Genomic DNA, 19445 nt, shown 5'->3' with positions numbered 1-19445 from the left:
GATACAAATACAAATCTCATAAAAACGACTCGATTTCAACTGTATTTACTCTGGCGGTCGTGAAAAATGTTTTGAATAAAATGTACTCCTACTACTACATAAGATTCATCCTACCTTTGCAGACAAAAAAAGGTAAGATTACAAAAAACAGGACTCGTATTTTGCAAATATGGTTCTCTGCAGACGAAAATCCCTTTCTGGTATCCGTATCCGACCACCTTAAGAGGGGAATGGACACCATGGACCTCGTCTCTCATCCACATCTGGGATTACCATATGTTAAAAACACAACAGCCGACCAGACTCCAGACAAAAACTCGACCAGCCAGAGAGATCCACAGGACATTCATTCAACATCCTCATGACCTTCCTGTAAACAACAGTTTTGATGGGAACATTACATATATGTACATCAGAAGAAAGAAAGTCTCCAAAACTATGGGATAAACAACTCAAAATGGGAACATTTACTTCACCTTCAAACAAATTTAAAGCCCTCCCTTGGAACAGGTAGGTCGCCGCCTCCAAAGTTAAAGCCAGATTGCTGTGTACCATCTCCAGACACCACCTGTTCATCGTTGTCATCCAACCAATATGTTTCAATGATCACCGACTTCTCATAGATTTCATTGTTGTCATGACTTTGAAGATTTTCAATCTTCTCCAGACCTTCTGCATCATCAATCATCTGAGCATAGACATTCACATCGCCGGTGTTACCTTGGTTCTTCTCAGCTTCTCCAACCTTAAGAAAGTTCTCAAGGCCTTCCAAGCAGACCGTGATGATTCTTGGATCAGGACAAACTAGAAGATCACACATCGGTTTATACATCCCTCACCAACCAAAAACCTATAGATGTTGGATTAATTTTCAAGCCACATATTCCACAAAACAAAATGACCAGAAAAGAGGTTGCAATTTTTTTTTTACTTGATCTGGTTGGGAGTTCCACCAGAAGTAGCATTTGAAATAGCCCAGGCAGCCTATTTCTTTATCTCAAATTCAGCACTTTGAAGCAGAGCAATCAGAGGGCCAACAATACCAGCAGCAATCACAGCCTAAATCAAATTAAAAGCCTCAGAAATTACAGTATTATACCATAAAACAGAGAAATCACTATTTTTTGGGAAGGAGAATCAACAGCTAGTCCATAAAGGCAATTGACTTAATAAAATACATTTAATGCCTATATCCACAATGTCCGAGCAGGAATGGTGATTAATAACAATGGAATTGGAGAAAGTTAACTTATCTCTAAGTGTGGGTACCTGGATCTGGTCCTTATTTCCTGCTGTTATGTTTGAGATGGTCCAACAAGCTTCTTTCTAGATACTTTTCTTTTGATTTTGAGTCAACAAGTTAAGCAGGCAAGGAAGAGCCCCCTTTTCAATGATTGCCTGAAAATGATCGCAAAGATCTGAGTGTCTGCATGAACATGGGCCATAATCTAAAACAAAATACATCCATAATACATCAGTAGAATCTAATATTAGATGTCACAGTCAGTCAACTTGTTCTGCAATGATCATTAAAACGAAGTGCATCTAACTCAAACAAGGACACTAGTTTGATAAATGTTGTAATGGTCCATCACATAGAAACTATTCATATAGAAAACATTTATATATTCCTTAACAAATTATGAACTGAATTTGAAAGCCACTAGATACTATCAACAAAATTATTGTCTTTCCAAAATAAATAAATGATAAACACTAAAAAACCATTTTTAATATCACTAACAGGTTGCTTTAGTTATCACATGTCAATGTATCCCTACATGACGGAAAGTTATGTTGGGAAATATACCACTGATCATAGTAAGATGTCCGTCAAAATACCTGAGTCTGGACATCATCACCGGTCACAATATTGCCAACAGTTCGTAAGGCAGGTACCAAAACAGATGGTGATGGGTGTCTGAGAAACCAAAAAAAAAAAAGAATAAATGGATTTATAAAATATAATAATTAAAAGTGGAACAAACTAATTAACCAACGGATATAACTAAACAAAAAATTTGAGAGGACACTCTACCACTTACAGTAAAAGCTCAACGAGACGAGGACAAACATCAGCCTCAATCACAGCTTGAATTTTCTCATTAACACCATCAGATAGATACGAAAGAGCCCAGCATGCATCTGTTAGGATCTCTTCATCATTCATATGGATAAGAAGAGTAAGAGCAAGGAGGGCCGGCTTCAGCTGCTCAACGGTTATCATGATATGTTAGAGGTTATTGAATGGGATTGTCAGAAATAAGATGCACAGACATTGAACGCTAACGAATGACAAACCTGTTCAAAATGGGATTGCGGCTTTCCCCGACAGAAGTTTGATAGAGTCCATGTTGCATTTCTCAAAATGGATAGCTTCGATTTGTCATTGAATTGCGACAACAATGGCATTAAGACCCCATAACCAAGAACCAGATCACGGCATTTTGGTGAGTCACCTGCAATGTTTCCTAAAGCCCAGACTGCCTGTATAAAGAAAGTCAAACAAAATGAAAAGATTTAAAAATAACTAGTTCAACAGATATAGTATTTGTCCATGCTACTGAGCAATACAAGCATAAAGATAACGATATAGTTACATCTATGTATGCATACCTGCTCACGAACATCATCACTAGGAGAAGTAAGAAGTCTCACAAATATTGGGACAGCCCCATGATCAATCACAACCTTGGTGTTATCAGATGTTCCAGAGGCAATATTCGTGAGTGCCCATGCGGCCTCGAACTAAATAAAGAAAGAAGTCATTCGTTATTACATAATAAAAAATCATAGGCTCATAGCGAATATTACTTCACCACAACTACACCTGAAGTTGCGGATAATCGTCCCTAGCAAGAAACTCCACAAACCTAGGAACAACTCCAGACCGAATTACTTCCTCGATCGGCGGACTTCGCTCTATTATAAATAACAAACCATGTTAAAGCAATTCAGGTTGAGAAAGAATAGGACGTCTTCAAGAAAAAGGAAGGGGAAGACAAGAAACCCAACTGTATCACTAAACAAGGAGCTTAAACAATTACCTATTGAAAGAAGTTTACGGAACTGAGTTGTGGACTCCAGTTGTTGCGTAGCATCGTCAGACCAAACAGCATCAACCATCGTTGGAAGACTTTCTAGCTAAAAAGGCACGGCATGCAACCCACAACTCAAAATTACAATCTAAAAGCATCCTACAAATAGCTACACAAAGCGACCACTAGATAAGGTAGAGTTTTAATCACCAGTTGGAATATGACAATTACAAATATAAGAAGACTCAATTCCCAATCAATTAATTCAATAACAACAAGGCGAAAAGATTTCGCAATCAAGAACTAATCCAATTCGATCAGATCCAAATTGAAGTGCTAATTAAGCAAAAGAAACAATCGAAGAACCACTAATGAAGTAGAATTACCTTCTTATCAAGTTGCGGGAGGTTGACTGCAGACGGTAGCTGCTGAGGCTGAAGCCCCTCCCGGCGCTTCTTGAGCAAATTCTCCTCTCTTTTAGTCTTCCGGGTCTCGACCATGTTGTCCTCCCGCCTCCGGCGTCCACGGCCACCTTGTACCGGCTCCGGCGGGCATCCGTCTTGGCGGTCGGCCTCAACGACATCGCTGCGTCGATCAAAGAAGGAGCAAAAATTTAAATCGGCGATATTAAGCAAAAATTGGGTGGCTTCTTTTGTGTCAGATGGCAATGGGAGTGTGGAAGAATGTTTTGGGATACTGACGAAATCACGAAAGCCTTCTGAATTTGAAGAATTTCTTTTTTCCGCTAGAGTGAGAAAATGAGCATGAGTATGAGTTGAGTTAAATACTCATGAATTTGAGTTGAGTTGAATACTCATGAGTATATTACCACTCAATTTGCAAGATTTTATGAGAATAACTGTTTCAGATAGCTAGGAATCGACGCTGTGGATTGGCTCTGTGTACTTTATATTATCTCCTATTACTAATATTTTCCTCAAATGTAATTAAACCAAACTAATAACTGTCATCACATGCGTTTTGATTAAGTATTTCGTAGGCATTTGGCAAATTATTTCTAAGATTATAATATTTCGTGAATTCCAAAATCGGGGTAAAAATATCTTGAACTCTGATCTTATAGTTAATTTCCTTGAGTATAATTTATGTTTTCATTGAAATTGAAAATGATATGGTAAGTTGAAATTTGAAGGGGCAAAATTAATGGTTAAGTGTCAAAGTGTATCTAAATAATGTTCTCTAGATCACAAACTTTGGTCCAGATTTGATAAAGTTATATTTTATTCGAGTATTCATTATTTCTTATTTAGTTCGTCAATATGTATTTTTTTAATTTCACAAACTTTTTTTTCTTATATTTTTATTTTTATATCTCTTATTTTATCAATTATATATTAAAATTTATGTTCTGCTATAAAAAAATAATAATAAATCAAATATAAAGTATGTAGTATATTATAATGTATGTGTGTGTTGTATGTATATCAATATATGTGTAGCAGTGTAGTATGTATGTATAGTGGCGTATCCAGGATTTTGGATTCGGGGGTACGAAGAAATATCTGAACAATCTTTTTCATTGTCTTAAATACAAATGTCTTGTATACACGTGAATATAACGACTAAACAAGAAATTATATAGTTTAGAAATAAATTTTTTGGACATAAAATATTTGAGAAGTTTTAATCACTTTTTATAAGATAATAGTAGTACTAGTTTTAGAAGTGAACCTTGTGAAAATAAATAATTTAAGAAAAATGTCTATAATTTTAGAAAATAAAAAATATATATATTTTATTAGGTATAATTTTTTCATATAGATATGAATATAATTGCTACACCATAGTGTATAAGTATTTTTTTATTAGTTGAGAATTTGATCAAGAAGTATATAAACTTATTATTTCTATTGTTTTAGCAAACAAAAAAAAGTAGATCTATTCTTTCAATTGTTTGAAAAAACTAAAAAAAGTAAACCCATTATTTTAAAGAAGAAAAAGGTTATAGAACTTTTAATTATTTGAATATAATAAAACATGAAAAAAAAGTAAACAAATTGTATTTTAACAAAATAGAAAAAGATTTGAAATAAGTAAAATGATATAGAAACTTTAATCGTTAGAATAAATGAATCGAGAAAAAAAAGGTATAGAAATCAAAACATAAAAGAATTGAGAAAAAAAGGTATAGAAATCTAAGAATGGAAATCAAAACAAAAAATGAGTTAAGCAACCATGGGGATTTGAACTCAAACCCTAAGCTTTGAAAATGGGGAGCACAACCACTTGGCCAAAGAAGCCTTTTAAATAAATTATCTCAATAAAAGCTATTAGTATTCGAATTTGGGGGTACAGTTGTACCCCTCATTCCAAGGTGGATACGCCACTGTGTATGTATGTAACATAGTATTGTCAATATATTGAATAGATTAAATAATGATCATGGGTGGAAGAAAGAAAATGGGTTCAAATATTCAATGGAAGAAGGCTATCGAGGGTAAGAGCATCTCCGATGGTAATAGGTCAGTCATAAGCTAGCCATATACTCCTCCTGCCATATTATCAGTACTTATAACTCCTTCTGCCACATCATCAGGACAAACAACTGGACAAGCAATAGGCTAGCAACAATAAACAAAATTATAAAAAACAAATAATTAACAATCACACAAAATACGGAATTAAATTTACAACACAGATACGGGAAAATTCAATAATAATATTTAAATTTAAAAAAATTACTTTAAGTAAAAAAAATACATTAATTAAAAAAATCTAACGACGTGCAGTCCTCCGCGCCCACAACTCTTCAATTAAATTCATTTGGAGTCTAATATGAGCATCCACTTGGCGCATGTCGGCATGTGCCTTGAGGCGACCGACTTCATCGTGAGGTACCCCCTTCGTACGTTGGGGGCGGCCACACCATGGCTTGGGCCGGCTTCATTAGCATCGTCATTGAACCAACTAGTCAGTTGTACACCTTCATCTTCGACAACGGGGTGGATGTCGAGGTACCGCCGGCTGCAAGGCCATTTGTATCAACCGGTTTATCTCGCGGGACGTATACGCCTCCAACTCTTCGTTCATTTGCCGTTCGTACTCCACAGCATCACCACCACTACCACCACTACTACAACCCGCGTTACTCATTTCACGTTGTTGCTCTTGTACAGAAATTAAGATTGAGAGAAAACTCGTTAAAACAAGTGGTGCGAATGAAAATGACGTGTAAATCGCGTATATATAGTGTTTCGAAAAATTTAAAAAAAAATTGAGCTGGCCGATCGCTCGCCGATCGGGAGCCTGCAATGGCGGCCAGCCGACCGGAGAGCGGATCGGCCAGCGCCCGAAAATCGGAGTCAGGTCGCCGATTTTTTGCCGAAATGGCGCTCGCCGGTTCCAATGGTTCGGCGAGCGGACCGGCCAGCGCCGGGAATCTGCTAGTCTGTCCGCTCGCCGCCATTGGAGATGCTCTAATTATGCTCAAATCACATTTCTCTCTCTCTCTCTCACTCTCTCTCTCTTCATTTGCCATCACCGCATATTTACCACTAGACCATCACAGAGTTGCCAAATTTCTAATCGACGACTATCACTCACACCTACGATGGCAATTCCCTTATAGCATCCACAATGGCGGCGAGCCCACCGGCTAGCCGATCCCTGGCGCTCGCCGGTCCGCTCGCCGAACCATTGCAGCCGGCGAGCGCCAAATCAGTGAGAAAAACGGCGAGCGCACGCCGATTCCCGAGCGCTGGCCGATGCGCTCGCCGATTGGCTGGCCGCCATTGCAGGCACCCGATCGACAAGCGGAATTTTTTTTATATTTAATTTTTGAAACACTATATATACGCGATTTACACGTCATTTTTATTTGCACCACTTGTTTTAACGAGTATTCTCTCTATCTTAATTTCTGTACAAGAGCAACAACTCGAAATGGAGCACAACAACGAGCCCACTTCAGGGACGAGCGGGTCTCAAACTCCGACGGTACCCGTGGGAGGTGGATGGGGTTCGATGGCCGGGTACTACAACATGTACCCTTGGCAGCAGATGATGCCCGGGATGGCATCCGGGGGTGGTATGCCGGGGGGGCGATGCCGGGTGGGCAGGGGGTACCGGGGATGCAACCCGGGATGCAGATGATGCCGGGGTACCCGGGGATGCAGGGGACGCCGGGGGGGACAACGTCTATCGCCCCAGTTTTGATTTTGTTACTGCTTCTTCGCACACATCGACCCCAGCGGAGACGCAGTTCACTGGCATTGAGACCGTCTCCTTAGAGGAATTGAGAATAGATCTCGGGGATGCGGCCACTCCCGTTCAAACGGGGGGAGTAGGGCGGGGTCGGGGCGCGCCCAAGAAGAAGAAGGGGAAGAGCGTGGTTGGCGAGTCATCGCAGCCGGCTGGTGACGACAGCCCGGCATGGAGGAAGTGGACGGACGCGGAGAACGTCACGCTGTCCAAGGCTTGGGTGAGTGTTTGCGATGATCCCCTCGCCTCAAACAATTAGAGGATCGTCAACTTGTGGGCTAAAATAGCAGCAGCCTACAAAGCATTTTGCCCGAAGGGGAGGCCACGCAGCGGGGAGGAGTGCCGGAAGGGGTGGGACCGAATCCGGACTGGGGTCTTCCGATTTTCTGGCTTGTACACCAACGCCCTCTGAATGCAGACCAGTGGCCAAACTAACGAGGACTGCAGGAGGATAGAGGAGAAAGCCTTTCCCCAGCCCGGGCTTTACAAGGAGTTCACCTACTGGAACTGCTATGAGGTGCTGATGGACTCCGAGAAGTTTTGGGCAGGTGTAGATGTTGGCTGGCCGAAGAAGCAGCGCCTAAACTATACATGTGCTTACAGCGGCGATTCTCACGACCTCCCCGAGGATGTACAGGAAACCCCGTCCCCTCCCGCGTTTGCTCGCCGCACTCGCCCGGTTGGTCAAAGGCGGGCGCAACAGGCTCGCCAGACCTCCTAGGAGGTCCAGTCGGCATCCCCCTGTTGGCGGGTCGATATCCGAGCTCCTCTTCTTCGCGCGTCAACAAGCTCGAACTTAGATGTACAAGATCTTAGCTGAATGGAGGGATGCAACTGACCCCGAGGAGAAGAGTTTTCTTCACGCAATGCTCGTGAGTATGTGGGCCGATTTGAATCCCACCGCGACACGGGTGGGGGGCTCAGACGCGGGCTCAGATGCCGCAGATTTGGGGGTCCCGGATAACAGCGACAACGGCGGCGGCTACGGCGATGACAGCGAGGAGTGAGGCGGAGGCGGGGGGCTCGTGTGTGGAGGAGGTTTTTTTTAGATTTCTGTAATTTTTTTTTAATTAATGTACTTTTTTAATTAATGTACTTTTTAAAATTTTAATATTATTATTGAGTTTTCCCGTATCTGTGTCGTAAATTTAATTTCGTATTTTGTGTGATTGTTAATTATTGGTTTTTTTTAATAATTTTGTTTATTGTGGCTAGGCTATGACTGGACTATTGCTTGTCCAGTTGCTTGTCCTAATGATGTGGCAGGAGGAGTTTTAGTACTGATGATGTGGCAGGATGAGTTTCTGGCTAGATTATGACTGAGTTATGGTTTGGGCCATTATTGTGGATGCTCTCTTGCGGCGCCGGTCTTGAAGCCAATATACCGTTGATTCAGTTCTCCAATCACATTGGCTTCTCCAACACTCAATTAGGGAAAAAAATCTTTAATTGTTGCATAGACTCCTTTAAAAATGATATTGTTTTGATATATTTATTTGTTTCTTTGATTTTTCTTTTGTCACGTCAATTTTATTTGATCGAAATTCTCAATCGTGAGAAATAGACTATAAGGCTATAGATCCTCAAAAGAGTAACTTTAATATTATTTAATTCAAGAAATTAAGAATCAAGATAAGTTTTGATTCATTTTCACTTGGTTGAGTTTAGTAGTAACTAAAAGTGAAATAGTTTTTTAATATGTTAAAGGGTTGGAAGTCTAAAGTCCAATATTTTGGTAACAAAGTATCTTAATTAAGATCTAAAATAGTAGTCCTAGTAACTTATACATTACTCCCTCCGTCGACATAAAATAGAAAAAGTTGTAACAACACGAATTTTAATATGTTATTGGTAAAATGAGAGAGAGAGAAAATGTGGTGAAAATAGTGTTAATGGATTGTGGGGGTCCATATTTAGAGTTATGTATATTGTTAGTATTGGTTTTATTTTTAAAATCAATCTAATTTTGGTGGACAACTCAAAATGATAAAACTAGTCTATTTTTTATAGACGATGAGAGTATAATATAGTTAGAAAGAAAAATTGGGTGCTTGAGGTCTCAGCAACATTATCTGTAAAATGGAAGTATATCAATGGAGTTAAGTAGATATAGATTTTAATATTATCGAACGTTTAAAAATATTACATATAATACGTGAACACTAACAAAGCCTTGAGCCGTTGTATAATCTAACGGGCCCATATGTTGGCCCATTTTATTAAAACGGGTCTTCTAACATATTCGCTTATTAGCCCGAACCGACCGCCCCCTGCAAGTCTGCAACATCAATAAGATACCGTGTCGATGGAAAAATAATAAAAAAAAAATGGAGAAATTATCGAGTGTGGCAAAGGCTCTTGCACCATCTCCAATTCAAGAATTATCTTTCCTGGCGCAACGATGTAACGCCATCAACCTCGCCGAGGGATTTCCCGATTTCGTCGCTCCCGCCCACATCAAAAACGCCGCCGTTTCAGCTATCAATTCCGACTTCAACCAGTACAGGTTCATTTATTGCATACCTTCCCACATTCATGTCTCATCAAATTATGCAAATCTGTCACACTATTGGAGCAACTATAGTTTTAAATACTCGTATTTATGCACGGTATCATCAACAACATAATTTAATTATAAGCTCAGAGGTGGCACATAAATACTACTTCTACTATGGGGATATGGAGTGAGTGATACCCGAATATTGCTAATTTTTTAATTAATTAGATTGACTACCAGAATTAAAATTAAGAAATTGAATATATATACTCCATCCGTCCCATAACATTTGAAATGACACTAGAATTAATGCATAATTAATAAAGTAAAATAAAGAGGAGGAGAATGGTAGTTAAAATAGTATTACTGGATAGTGAGACCCACAATATTATTAGTGTTTAATGAGTTATAATGGTAGGTCATAGTGGTATAAATTGATGTATGAGTAATGAGTTAGTGATATATTTCTATGGAACGAACAAAAATGGAAAGTGCACATATTTTTATAGGACGGAGGGAGTATTATTTTATTATTTTAATAATATCTTAGTGGTAATCATATTTATGTCTAAAGTCTAAACAAAGATTAGTATGGAATTATCATGTTTATATAACCATAAAGTTAAACACCTCTCAAATTCCCACTTACTTCAGTACATATTTTTTTCTCATGCTGTTGACTCTCACTCTCAGAACTGAAAAACAAGAAATGAAAGATGCTGAATTTTATTTAATTGTATTTTACATATTAAAGGCACGTTCAAGGGATTTGTGATTACGTGGCTCAAAAGATGAAGGAGATGCATGGCATGAGCATTGATCCTCTCACAGATATTGTGATTTGCTGTGGGCAGTCTGAGGCCTTTGCTGCAGCTATATTTGCAAGTATAGTGTCCATTTATCAAAACATTGTTTTATTTGAATGCTTTCATGCCATTTTGTTCATGTTTTTCTTCTCTGTTTGTGATACTCTTCTCTTCAGTTATTGATCACGGTGATGAGGTTATAGTCTTCGATCCATCGTATGAAACTTACGACACTTGTATTAGGCTTACTGGAGGAGTCCCTGTAAGCTGACTTGGTCACACTTTTCATCTTTTTCTGGTTTTTGTGTGTGTGTGTGTGTGTTTGGAGAGAGAGATAGAAAGAGCGATGATTTTCTCACGATTAAGAAAAAATGTCAGGTTTATGTTGGCCTTGATCCACCTTATTGGACATTGGATCCAGATAAACTGGAGAAGGCTTTCACCGACAAAACCAAGGCGGTAGTTTTGAACAGGTGAGGGTGCTAATCGATAAATTTGAGGCTAAATTTTCATGTTGTGTGCTAATATGAACTTGCAATGTAACAAGAATAGGCCATTCGTGTTCGAAAGAGTAAATGGAAAAAGTTGTGTGGTAATGCAACTGCACAAGCAGTTAAGATATGTACATTTATTGTGAAGTCATGTTTTAGACCTCTCCTTTGGCAGCACAGCCCTCACAACCCGACAGGAAAAGTTTTCACCAAGGATGAGCTAGAGGTCATTTCTGAGGTGTGCACGAGACGGGATGTCCTTGCTGTAACAGATGAAGTATGGTAGTAGTAAAATTTTATTCACTGATACTCAAGATTAGACATGTTATGCTTTTCAAGCTCTATTGTTTCTTATGTTGGGAAGTTTAATCGCGTAGCAAATTGACTCATTGTCTATAGAGGTTTTTGGATTGTTGTTTGTATGAGAAATTACAGAAAATCAACCAGATTTGACGATCTTACTAACTTCTCATTTCTGCATTGTCTCCTAATTCTTTATCTTAATTTTCTCATCAGGTATATGAGCATATAACTTATGACAGTCGAAGTCACGTGTCACTTGCTTCACTTCCTGGAATGCAGTCGCGCACAGTCATCACATCTTCCTTGTCGAAGACTTACAGTGTTACTGGTGCATATCGTTTTTGTTTGTTTATCAAGTTTTTTTCGTGGACCTCGCATTCACACCTAAGATTCTAAGACGAACATTTGATAGGGTGGAGAGTGGGATGGGCGATTGCTCCTCGTTGCATTGCCTCGGCTATCAGAAACATTCATATCAGACTCACCGACTCTGCTCCAGCGCCTTTCCAGGAAGCCGCTTTAACCGCTTTGAGAAGCCCTCCTTCATATTTCGAAACATTGAGAAGTGTGAGAACTTAACAAAGTAATTTATTTCAGTCTGCTTGGAATGAAACTGAAATCATATAATGCAGGATTATGAGTCGAAAAGAGATTGTATCTTCGAGTTGCTGGTAAAGGTGGGGTTCAAGATGTTGTTCAAGCCTCAGGGCTCGTTCTTCGTGTTTGCAGAGCTTCCTGAAACGTGTTCTCTATCTGACGTGAGTGCTGATAATGTTTAGAGTTCCAAGTAATGAAGTGTGAGTTTATTGAGAGTGTATGCAGGTTGAATTTGTGGAGGAGCTGATAAAGCAGGCAGGGGTTGTGGCAGTGCCAGGCGCGGGGTTTTTCCACGGCGATGGGTGTTGCAGTCGGAGATATATCAGATTTGCGTTCTGCAAAAGTAACGAGACGCTATCAGCAGCCGCAGCTAAGATCAGCGAGCTTGCAGAGGGTGACGGCCGTCTCAAGATATTCGAGCATGTATTTGCGTTGTAGATTTTGAGATTTTCAAATCAGTTTTTGTATTAGAGATTTTCAATTTGTATTGGAGGCTCTCCTTCCACTAATACATCATGTATTAGTTTGATCTTATGTCTCTCTTGCAATTTTGAATATAAGTTGGAAAAACCATTGAATTGATGATGTGGTTTAATAGACGTACTAATATGTATATGGTTTGGTTTATAAATGTTGTCAAACTAATGACGATTCTAGACGTACTAATAGGTAGTATATGTAACTAATGCATGTCTTAAATTTTGATTATCACATAAAATGCAATTTTACCCAAATAGAGTACGTGGAATAAATGCGAGTAATGTTAAACATTATATGTTTTCAGCCTTAATTATAATCACGGGAAATACTAAAATTTGGCCAACTTTTATAGTATAATTGTAATCACGGGAATGTATATGACTATATGTGACTTGATATAAAATTAAATTATAAGAAAGATAGTGGAGTACATGGTAAATATAAACGGATTTTGTTGTGTTCATGGAAAACGTGTATTTCAAGCAAATGAGGAAATTAAATGTAGTGTTTTAAAATTTGGATTCGATTGGTTTGTTCGTGAATCGGTTCATTGAATGGTCCGATTTAGACATAGAAAACTGTTAAGCAATCTATGAAGTGAAAAAGTGGTTAGTTCGATTATGAACCAGTCAAAGGTCGAATCCATTTTTAAAATTATTTTTAAAAAAGTGAATTTAGTAAAATACCAATTGTGACTTTGATGACTTGAGTTGCTTAACCTTCTAGTTGGAAATAAGAGGTAAAACAGATAATTAAATACTATTAGGACTTTTTGAGTTTATTATGTTCAAAATTTCATAAAAATTGTAGACTTATTATTTGAATTTATTTTATACTACTAATATTTAATGTTATTAAGATTTAAGATTATATTGTACTCCTTACTATAATGGTTTTTGTGCCATATACGTATGCATGAGTTTTGACACAATATTTCGGCCCAATCAATTGTAAGATGCATTATTAGTGTGATGAAAAGAACAAGCTGAAAGAAATTATAATGAGCCGTCTGAGAAAGTGGAGGCAGATCGATGGCATCGAGGTTGTCATGATATGATGAATATAAACTTTTGCAATTAACTTTAAACAAAAAAAGTAGGCTGCTTTGAAAAAGTGGAATCATGTGTCATCGACTACATAATAAAACCAATCTCATTTCCCCACATCGTTTTTTATGATTACAAAAATATAGAATTAACAGCTAGCTATATATTCTGCGCTTTCTGTTCAGGTGCTTTTCAAATTCAATATTTGACTCCTCCTATTTTTACAAATTACAATCAAAACCTAAAGTAGATTATACAAAGAACAAAGGATACAATTCAGTTTCTAATTAATTAACATAATAAGAAAAGTTTTCATAGTTTTTGGTGATAAAAGGTTATATACACATTTTGATTTTGAGTACTACTAGTATTTAGAGTATCCACAATGGTTTTCGCCCAGCCATAGCCTAGCCACAAACTCCTCCTGCCACATTATCAGCACTAAAAATCCTTCTGACACATCATCAAGACAAGCAAATAGCCCAGCAATAGCCTATCCATAGCCTAGCCACATCACTCAAAATTATATAAAACAAATAATTAACAATCACACAAAATACGGAATTAAATTTACGCCACAAATACGGGGAACTGCAATAATTTTATTTAAAATTTTAAAAAAGTACATTTAAAAAAATTACATAATTAAAGAAAAACTAACTCCGTGCAGTCTTCCGCGCCCATAACTCTTCAATTAAATCCTTTTGGAGTTTAATATGAGCATCCGTTTGGCGCATGTCGGCATGTGCTTGGAGGAGGCCGGCTTCATCGCGAGGTACCCCACTCCGTATGTTGGGGGCGGCCACGCCGTGGCTTGGACCGGCTTCATTATCGTCGTTGGCCCAACTAGTCAGTTGTACACCTTCATCTTCGACAATCATGTTGTGCATGATAATACAGACGTACATTATATCAGCAATGCAGTCGACATGCCACAAACGCGTTGGACCCCTAACTGCCGCCCATCGAGACTGGAGCACACCAAATGCCCGCTCCACGTCCTTGCGCGCCGACTCCTGTCGTGCCGCAAAATAGGTCTTCCTCTCATCTGATGCGCATCGGATCGTCTTCACAAAGACGGGCCACCTAGGGTATATCTCATCCACCAAGTAGTAGCCCATATCATGCCGGTTGCCGTTGGCGACAAAACGGATGGCCGGACCGATGCCCTGGCACTGCTCGTTGAAAAGGGGCGACGAGTTGAGGACGTTGAGGTCGTTGTTCGAATCGGTTACCCCAAAATACGCATGCCAAATCCACAGCCGGTAATCAGCTACGGCCTGGAGGATCATTGTGGGATTCTTTCCCTTGTAGCCGGTCGTGTAGAACCCCTTCCAGGAAGCGGGACAGTTCTTCCACTCCCAATGCATACAATCTATGCTGCCTAACATTCCCGGGAACCCATGCTTCCACTGAATATTTCAAGAGCTCTTTCTACTTTTGTTCTAGTCTAGTAATGGAATTCCATTTTAATGAAGAGGTTTAGATGTATTCCGACTCAGGGAGTGACGCACAACAATTATGCGTCGTTATTAATGAACGACGCACAACCCTTATGCGTCTTTGGTTAATGACGCACAAGGGTTATGCGTCGTTCAAAGACGCATAAGAATTATGCGTCTTACCCTAGTGACGCATAACCCTTATGCGTCACACTGGTAAGCATTTCCGCCTGTCACCTGGGTGACCCGGGTTCGATCCCCGGCAACGGCGCAATTTTTTAAGTGATTAGTATTTGATAAAAATGAGTTATTCTAAACATTTATTTTTGGCAAATAGATATTACTCTTATAAAAGAATTATGCGCCTTTGCCGGGGATCGAACCCGGGTCACCCGGGTGACAGGCGGGAATGCTTACCAGTGTGACGCATAAGGGTTATGCGTCATTAGGGTAAGACGCATAATTCTTATGCGTCTTTAAACGACGCATAACCCTTGTGCGTCATTAACCAAAGACGCATAAGGGTTGTGCGTCGTTCATTAATAACGACGCATAACTGTTGTGCGTCACTCCCTGAGTCGGAATACAACTAAACTTCTTCATTAAAATGGAATTTCATTAACATGCATTACCCAAAAAAGAATTGTTCCAATATTTCAATCACGCCCTGACAGAAAAACTTCTACATTCCTGGGCAGTCGTCTCACCGATGTGGAGGTACTCGTCCCACATGTCTGCCGCGCCTCCGTAGGCCAACTGCCGGATTGCCACAGTGTACTTTTGAATAGGTGTGTGGCCGGGTCTGCCAGCCGCATCGTGCCTGAAGCGGAAATACAGATATCGATGCTACAAAGCGTTAACAATACGCATAAACAGGGCCCTGCTCATCCTAAAACGTCGCCTAAAAAGGTTGGAGTTGAACCGCGACTCCTCTGCGAAGTAGTCTTCGTATAGACGCTGATGTGCAGCTACGTGATCACGATCAATCACTTCTCGGCGGTGGACAACTGGGCGAGGTCGAGGTACCGCAGGCTGCAAGGCTCTTTGCATCCATTGGTTTATCTCGCGGGTCGTATAGGCCTACAACGCTTCGGATAGAGAGAAAAATTAAGATAGAGAGAAAACTCGTTAAAACAAGTGGTGCGAATGAAAATGAAGTGCAAAGCGCGCATAAATAGTGTTTCGAAAATTAAAAAATAAAAAATAAAAAATCCGTTGGGTGATGCGCTCGGCGATCTGGAGCCTGCAATGGCGCCGAGCGGATCGCCCAGAGCATCGCCCAACGTCGCCTAGCACTAGGTGTTTTTTCCGGAAACCGGCTCGGCGGTTACAGTGGTTAGCCGAGCGCACCGCCTAGCGCCGGGGCTCGGCTAGGCGCCACTGTGGATGCTCCTACAAATGATTTAATGTCGAATAAAATATTACCAATTCTATTTACGTGTTCAAGAGTCCGAAATTATTGCATAAAAACGGCACTTAGATTTCGATAAGAATATTAGCACACTGCACAAACTCCTTCACTCTCTCTCTCCGACTCTACCATATTAGTTGCAAGAATAGTTATGGAAGAGAGTGGGCGGGCGAGTTTCCGATCCGTGGGGGAAGAAATAGTGAGCGGAAGAGGCAACTACCAAATGCAGCCGGCGACGATTTTCCGTGCTGAGTCGCCACCGGTGCCAAGTCAGGTGCCGTGGGGATTGGGAGACCCGGAGATGAAGCGGCGGAAGCGGGTTGCTAAATACAAAGTCTACTCTGTTGAAGGTAGGGTTAAAGCTTCCCTCAGAAACGGTCTGCGTTGGATCAAAAATAAATGCTCCCAAATCATCCATGCCTACTGATTCATTTTCCCTTTTTATTCATTTCACCCAATTCAATACAAATGTTTCATTTCTTACATGATTTTTTTAATTACTTTTTTTTGGGTTTGTAATTCATCTTTTATTTAATTTGTGGCATATACACATTATTGTGTGTGATTTCATATGATACAAATATTGTATCCAATGAAACATTTCATCATTGCATATTACTACTATTTAGCTTTTACACTAAGGGTGTCCACGATAAGGCGGACACGCCCAATAGCCCCGCCCCAGTTTTTGTCTATAGCCCCAATTTTATTGTCTATAGCCCCAAAATTTTGTGTCCGCCACTATAGTGGACACCTCCAATAGCCCCCAAATTTTATAATCAACTTTCATTTTATAATATTTCAAGTAATTATGAACAAATTTATCGGGCTCTTAGTGGATTAGAAGAAGCCGACTATACGAACTAAAAATAAAAATAAAAATAAAATACAAATTAAAAGTAAAATTAGAATTACACACTAAATTAAAATTAAAATCACACACTACATTGAATCTAGTACAAATCACTACCAAGTTTACACAACGCCACTACCTCCCCTACGTGCCCACACTTCTTCAATCAAATCGGCCTGCAGTGTGTTATGTGATGTGGTCCTGCGCATATCAGCGAAGCGTTGGATCAAATATTCATTGCTCCGTGGTACGCCCATCTGGATCGGCGCGGACGCGACACCGTGACTTGTACTTGCACCCTCTTCCAGCGCCCATCGCTCTGCCGCAAATCCTTCATCTTCTATTATCATATTATGCAATATGATACAGGCTAACATAATATTCGCGACATCATCTTCGTGCCAAACTCGTGCCGGACACCGTATAATAGCCCACCGCGATTGGAGGACACCAAAAGCCCGCTCAACGTCCTTCCTAGCACTCTCTTGTTTGCGCGCAAAATATTGTTTCTTCGGTCCTACCGGTTGGCGGACAGTCTTCACGAATACGGGCCACCGCGGATATATTCCATCTGTCAAATAGTATCCCCTACTGTACTGCGTACCGTTGGCTACGAAGCTGATTTCTGGCCCCTCCCCCCGGCACTCCTCGTTGAAGAGAGGCGACGACTGAAGAACATTGATGTTGTTGTTCGAACCTGCCACGCCGAAATACGTATGCCAGATCTTCAGACGGTAGTCCGCAACGGCTTCCAGTATCATCGTTGGATGTTTGCTTTTGAATCCAGTAGTGAACTGGCCTTTCCATGCCACGGGGCAGTTCCTCCACTCCCAATGCATGCAATCGATGCTTCCTAACATTCCTGGGAAGCCGTGCACCGACCCGTGGATATCAAGTAGGCGCTGACACTCATCCAGGTTGGGCTTCCGTAGAAACTCCCCACCGAAAATTTCCCGGATCCCCTTACAGAACTGCCTAAGCACCGTGAGGCTAGTCGTCTCACCCATCTGTAGGTATTCATCGAACATGTCCGCTGGTCCAGCGTAGGCAAACTGTCGGATTGCAGCGGTGCACTTCTGTTGTGTGGACAGCCCGATCCGGCCAGCCACATCACGCCGGAGGGTGAAGCACCGGTAACGCTCCGCCAAATTCGTCGCTATATAGTTGAACAGCCGCTGCGACATCCTGAATCTCCGGCGGAATATCTCGGGTGGATAACGGGGGTTATCCACGAAGTAATCATCCATTAAACGTTGGTGAGCACCGACTTGGTCTCGTGGGATTGTCCGCCGATGAGTAATGGTGCGAGGGATCGGATCCTCCGCATCCTCCGCCTCCTCCGCCAAACGGGCCGCTACCTCCTGGGCGGCCTGGTGTTGCACCTGTTGAATCAGAGCATTCCAGTTGTCTCTCCACAAATTGTTCATTTCCGACCCCAAATTGTAGTGAGAGAAATTTGTATAGATGTTGTGTTTGAATGGTGTGAAAATAATGAATGGAGTGGGATGTATTTATAGGTGAATTGAAATGTAAAAAAAAAAAATTCGCATGCAAGCGCCGCGGCTTCATCTTCGTGCCACTATAGGCGCCGCGCCTATAGGCACGGCTATAGCCCCCTCGCCGCGTCCTCGCCCCGCACGCGGCGATTCCGCGTCGGCCGTCCCTCCCCTCACCCGCCGCGTCCACCCCCGCGGCGGACACCCTTCCCACTATAAGCCGCCCCGCTTCCGCCCCGCCATCGCCCCGCTCGCGGCTATAGCCGCGTCCACCTTATAGTGGACGCTCTAATGTGTGGGCTTTGGTAACAAGGCTAAATGTTGAATTTGTGTTCCTAAAAAACGTTGCATCCTCTCAATAAAATCCGAATCTGTGATATGGAGTACTCCTTCCTCCGTCGTCTCCTTACATGTGACACATTTATTTTTGACATATATAGTGGTGCACTGCCACTAGTACTTAATGGTTAAATGAAGTGAGAACAAAATAGAAAGGGATAAAGTTGCTTTATTGATAATTAGATTTTATATGTGCATAGAGCTCTCAAATCTGGTTCGACCGGATAAATCGACTGACCAGTACTTATGTATCGGTAACTCAAGAAAAATCATTTCAATCTTAATTTATGTTGATTTTTCTTGTGTCTTATATTCAAATTTATATCAGTTTCAAAACTCGAAGTCTATTTTAAGTTTTTATTGAAAATGAAAACAACACTAACGGATACATCTGGCTTGATGTGATTTCTTCAAACGGAAATTAA

The 19445-nt window shown here is 40.6% G+C and overlaps 1 protein-coding gene and 1 pseudogene across 2 annotated transcripts; one reads left to right on the top strand and one right to left on the bottom strand.

The window, feature by feature from the left end:
• On the bottom strand, nt 1-3833 carry LOC121760602 (annotated as a pseudogene).
• Nucleotides 3834-9521: 5688 nt separating this feature from the next.
• On the top strand, nt 9522-12487 carry LOC121760594 (methionine aminotransferase-like). 2 transcript variants are annotated; one of them, XM_042156239.1, is made up of 9 exons: nt 9522-9765; nt 10511-10641; nt 10739-10824; nt 10941-11035; nt 11213-11330; nt 11570-11684; nt 11769-11923; nt 11989-12114; nt 12179-12487. In XM_042156239.1, exons 1-9 carry the CDS (start codon nt 9587-9589, stop codon nt 12389-12391), a joined length of 1218 nt encoding a protein of 405 aa, XP_042012173.1. In that variant the 5' UTR covers nt 9522-9586; the 3' UTR covers nt 12392-12487. The 2 variants fall into 2 exon arrangements, with proteins under 2 accessions (XP_042012173.1, XP_042012178.1); XM_042156244.1 differs by having other exon boundaries at nt 9523-9765; nt 11234-11330.
• Nucleotides 12488-19445: the final 6958 nt, after the last annotated feature.

Source organism: Salvia splendens, chromosome 2, assembly GCF_004379255.2.
Source record: "Salvia splendens isolate huo1 chromosome 2, SspV2, whole genome shotgun sequence".
Classification (NCBI taxonomy): Eukaryota; Viridiplantae; Streptophyta; class Magnoliopsida; order Lamiales; family Lamiaceae; genus Salvia; species Salvia splendens.
The sequence above is the reverse complement of the archived record's forward strand: the minus strand, read 5'-3'. Positions and strand labels throughout refer to the sequence as shown.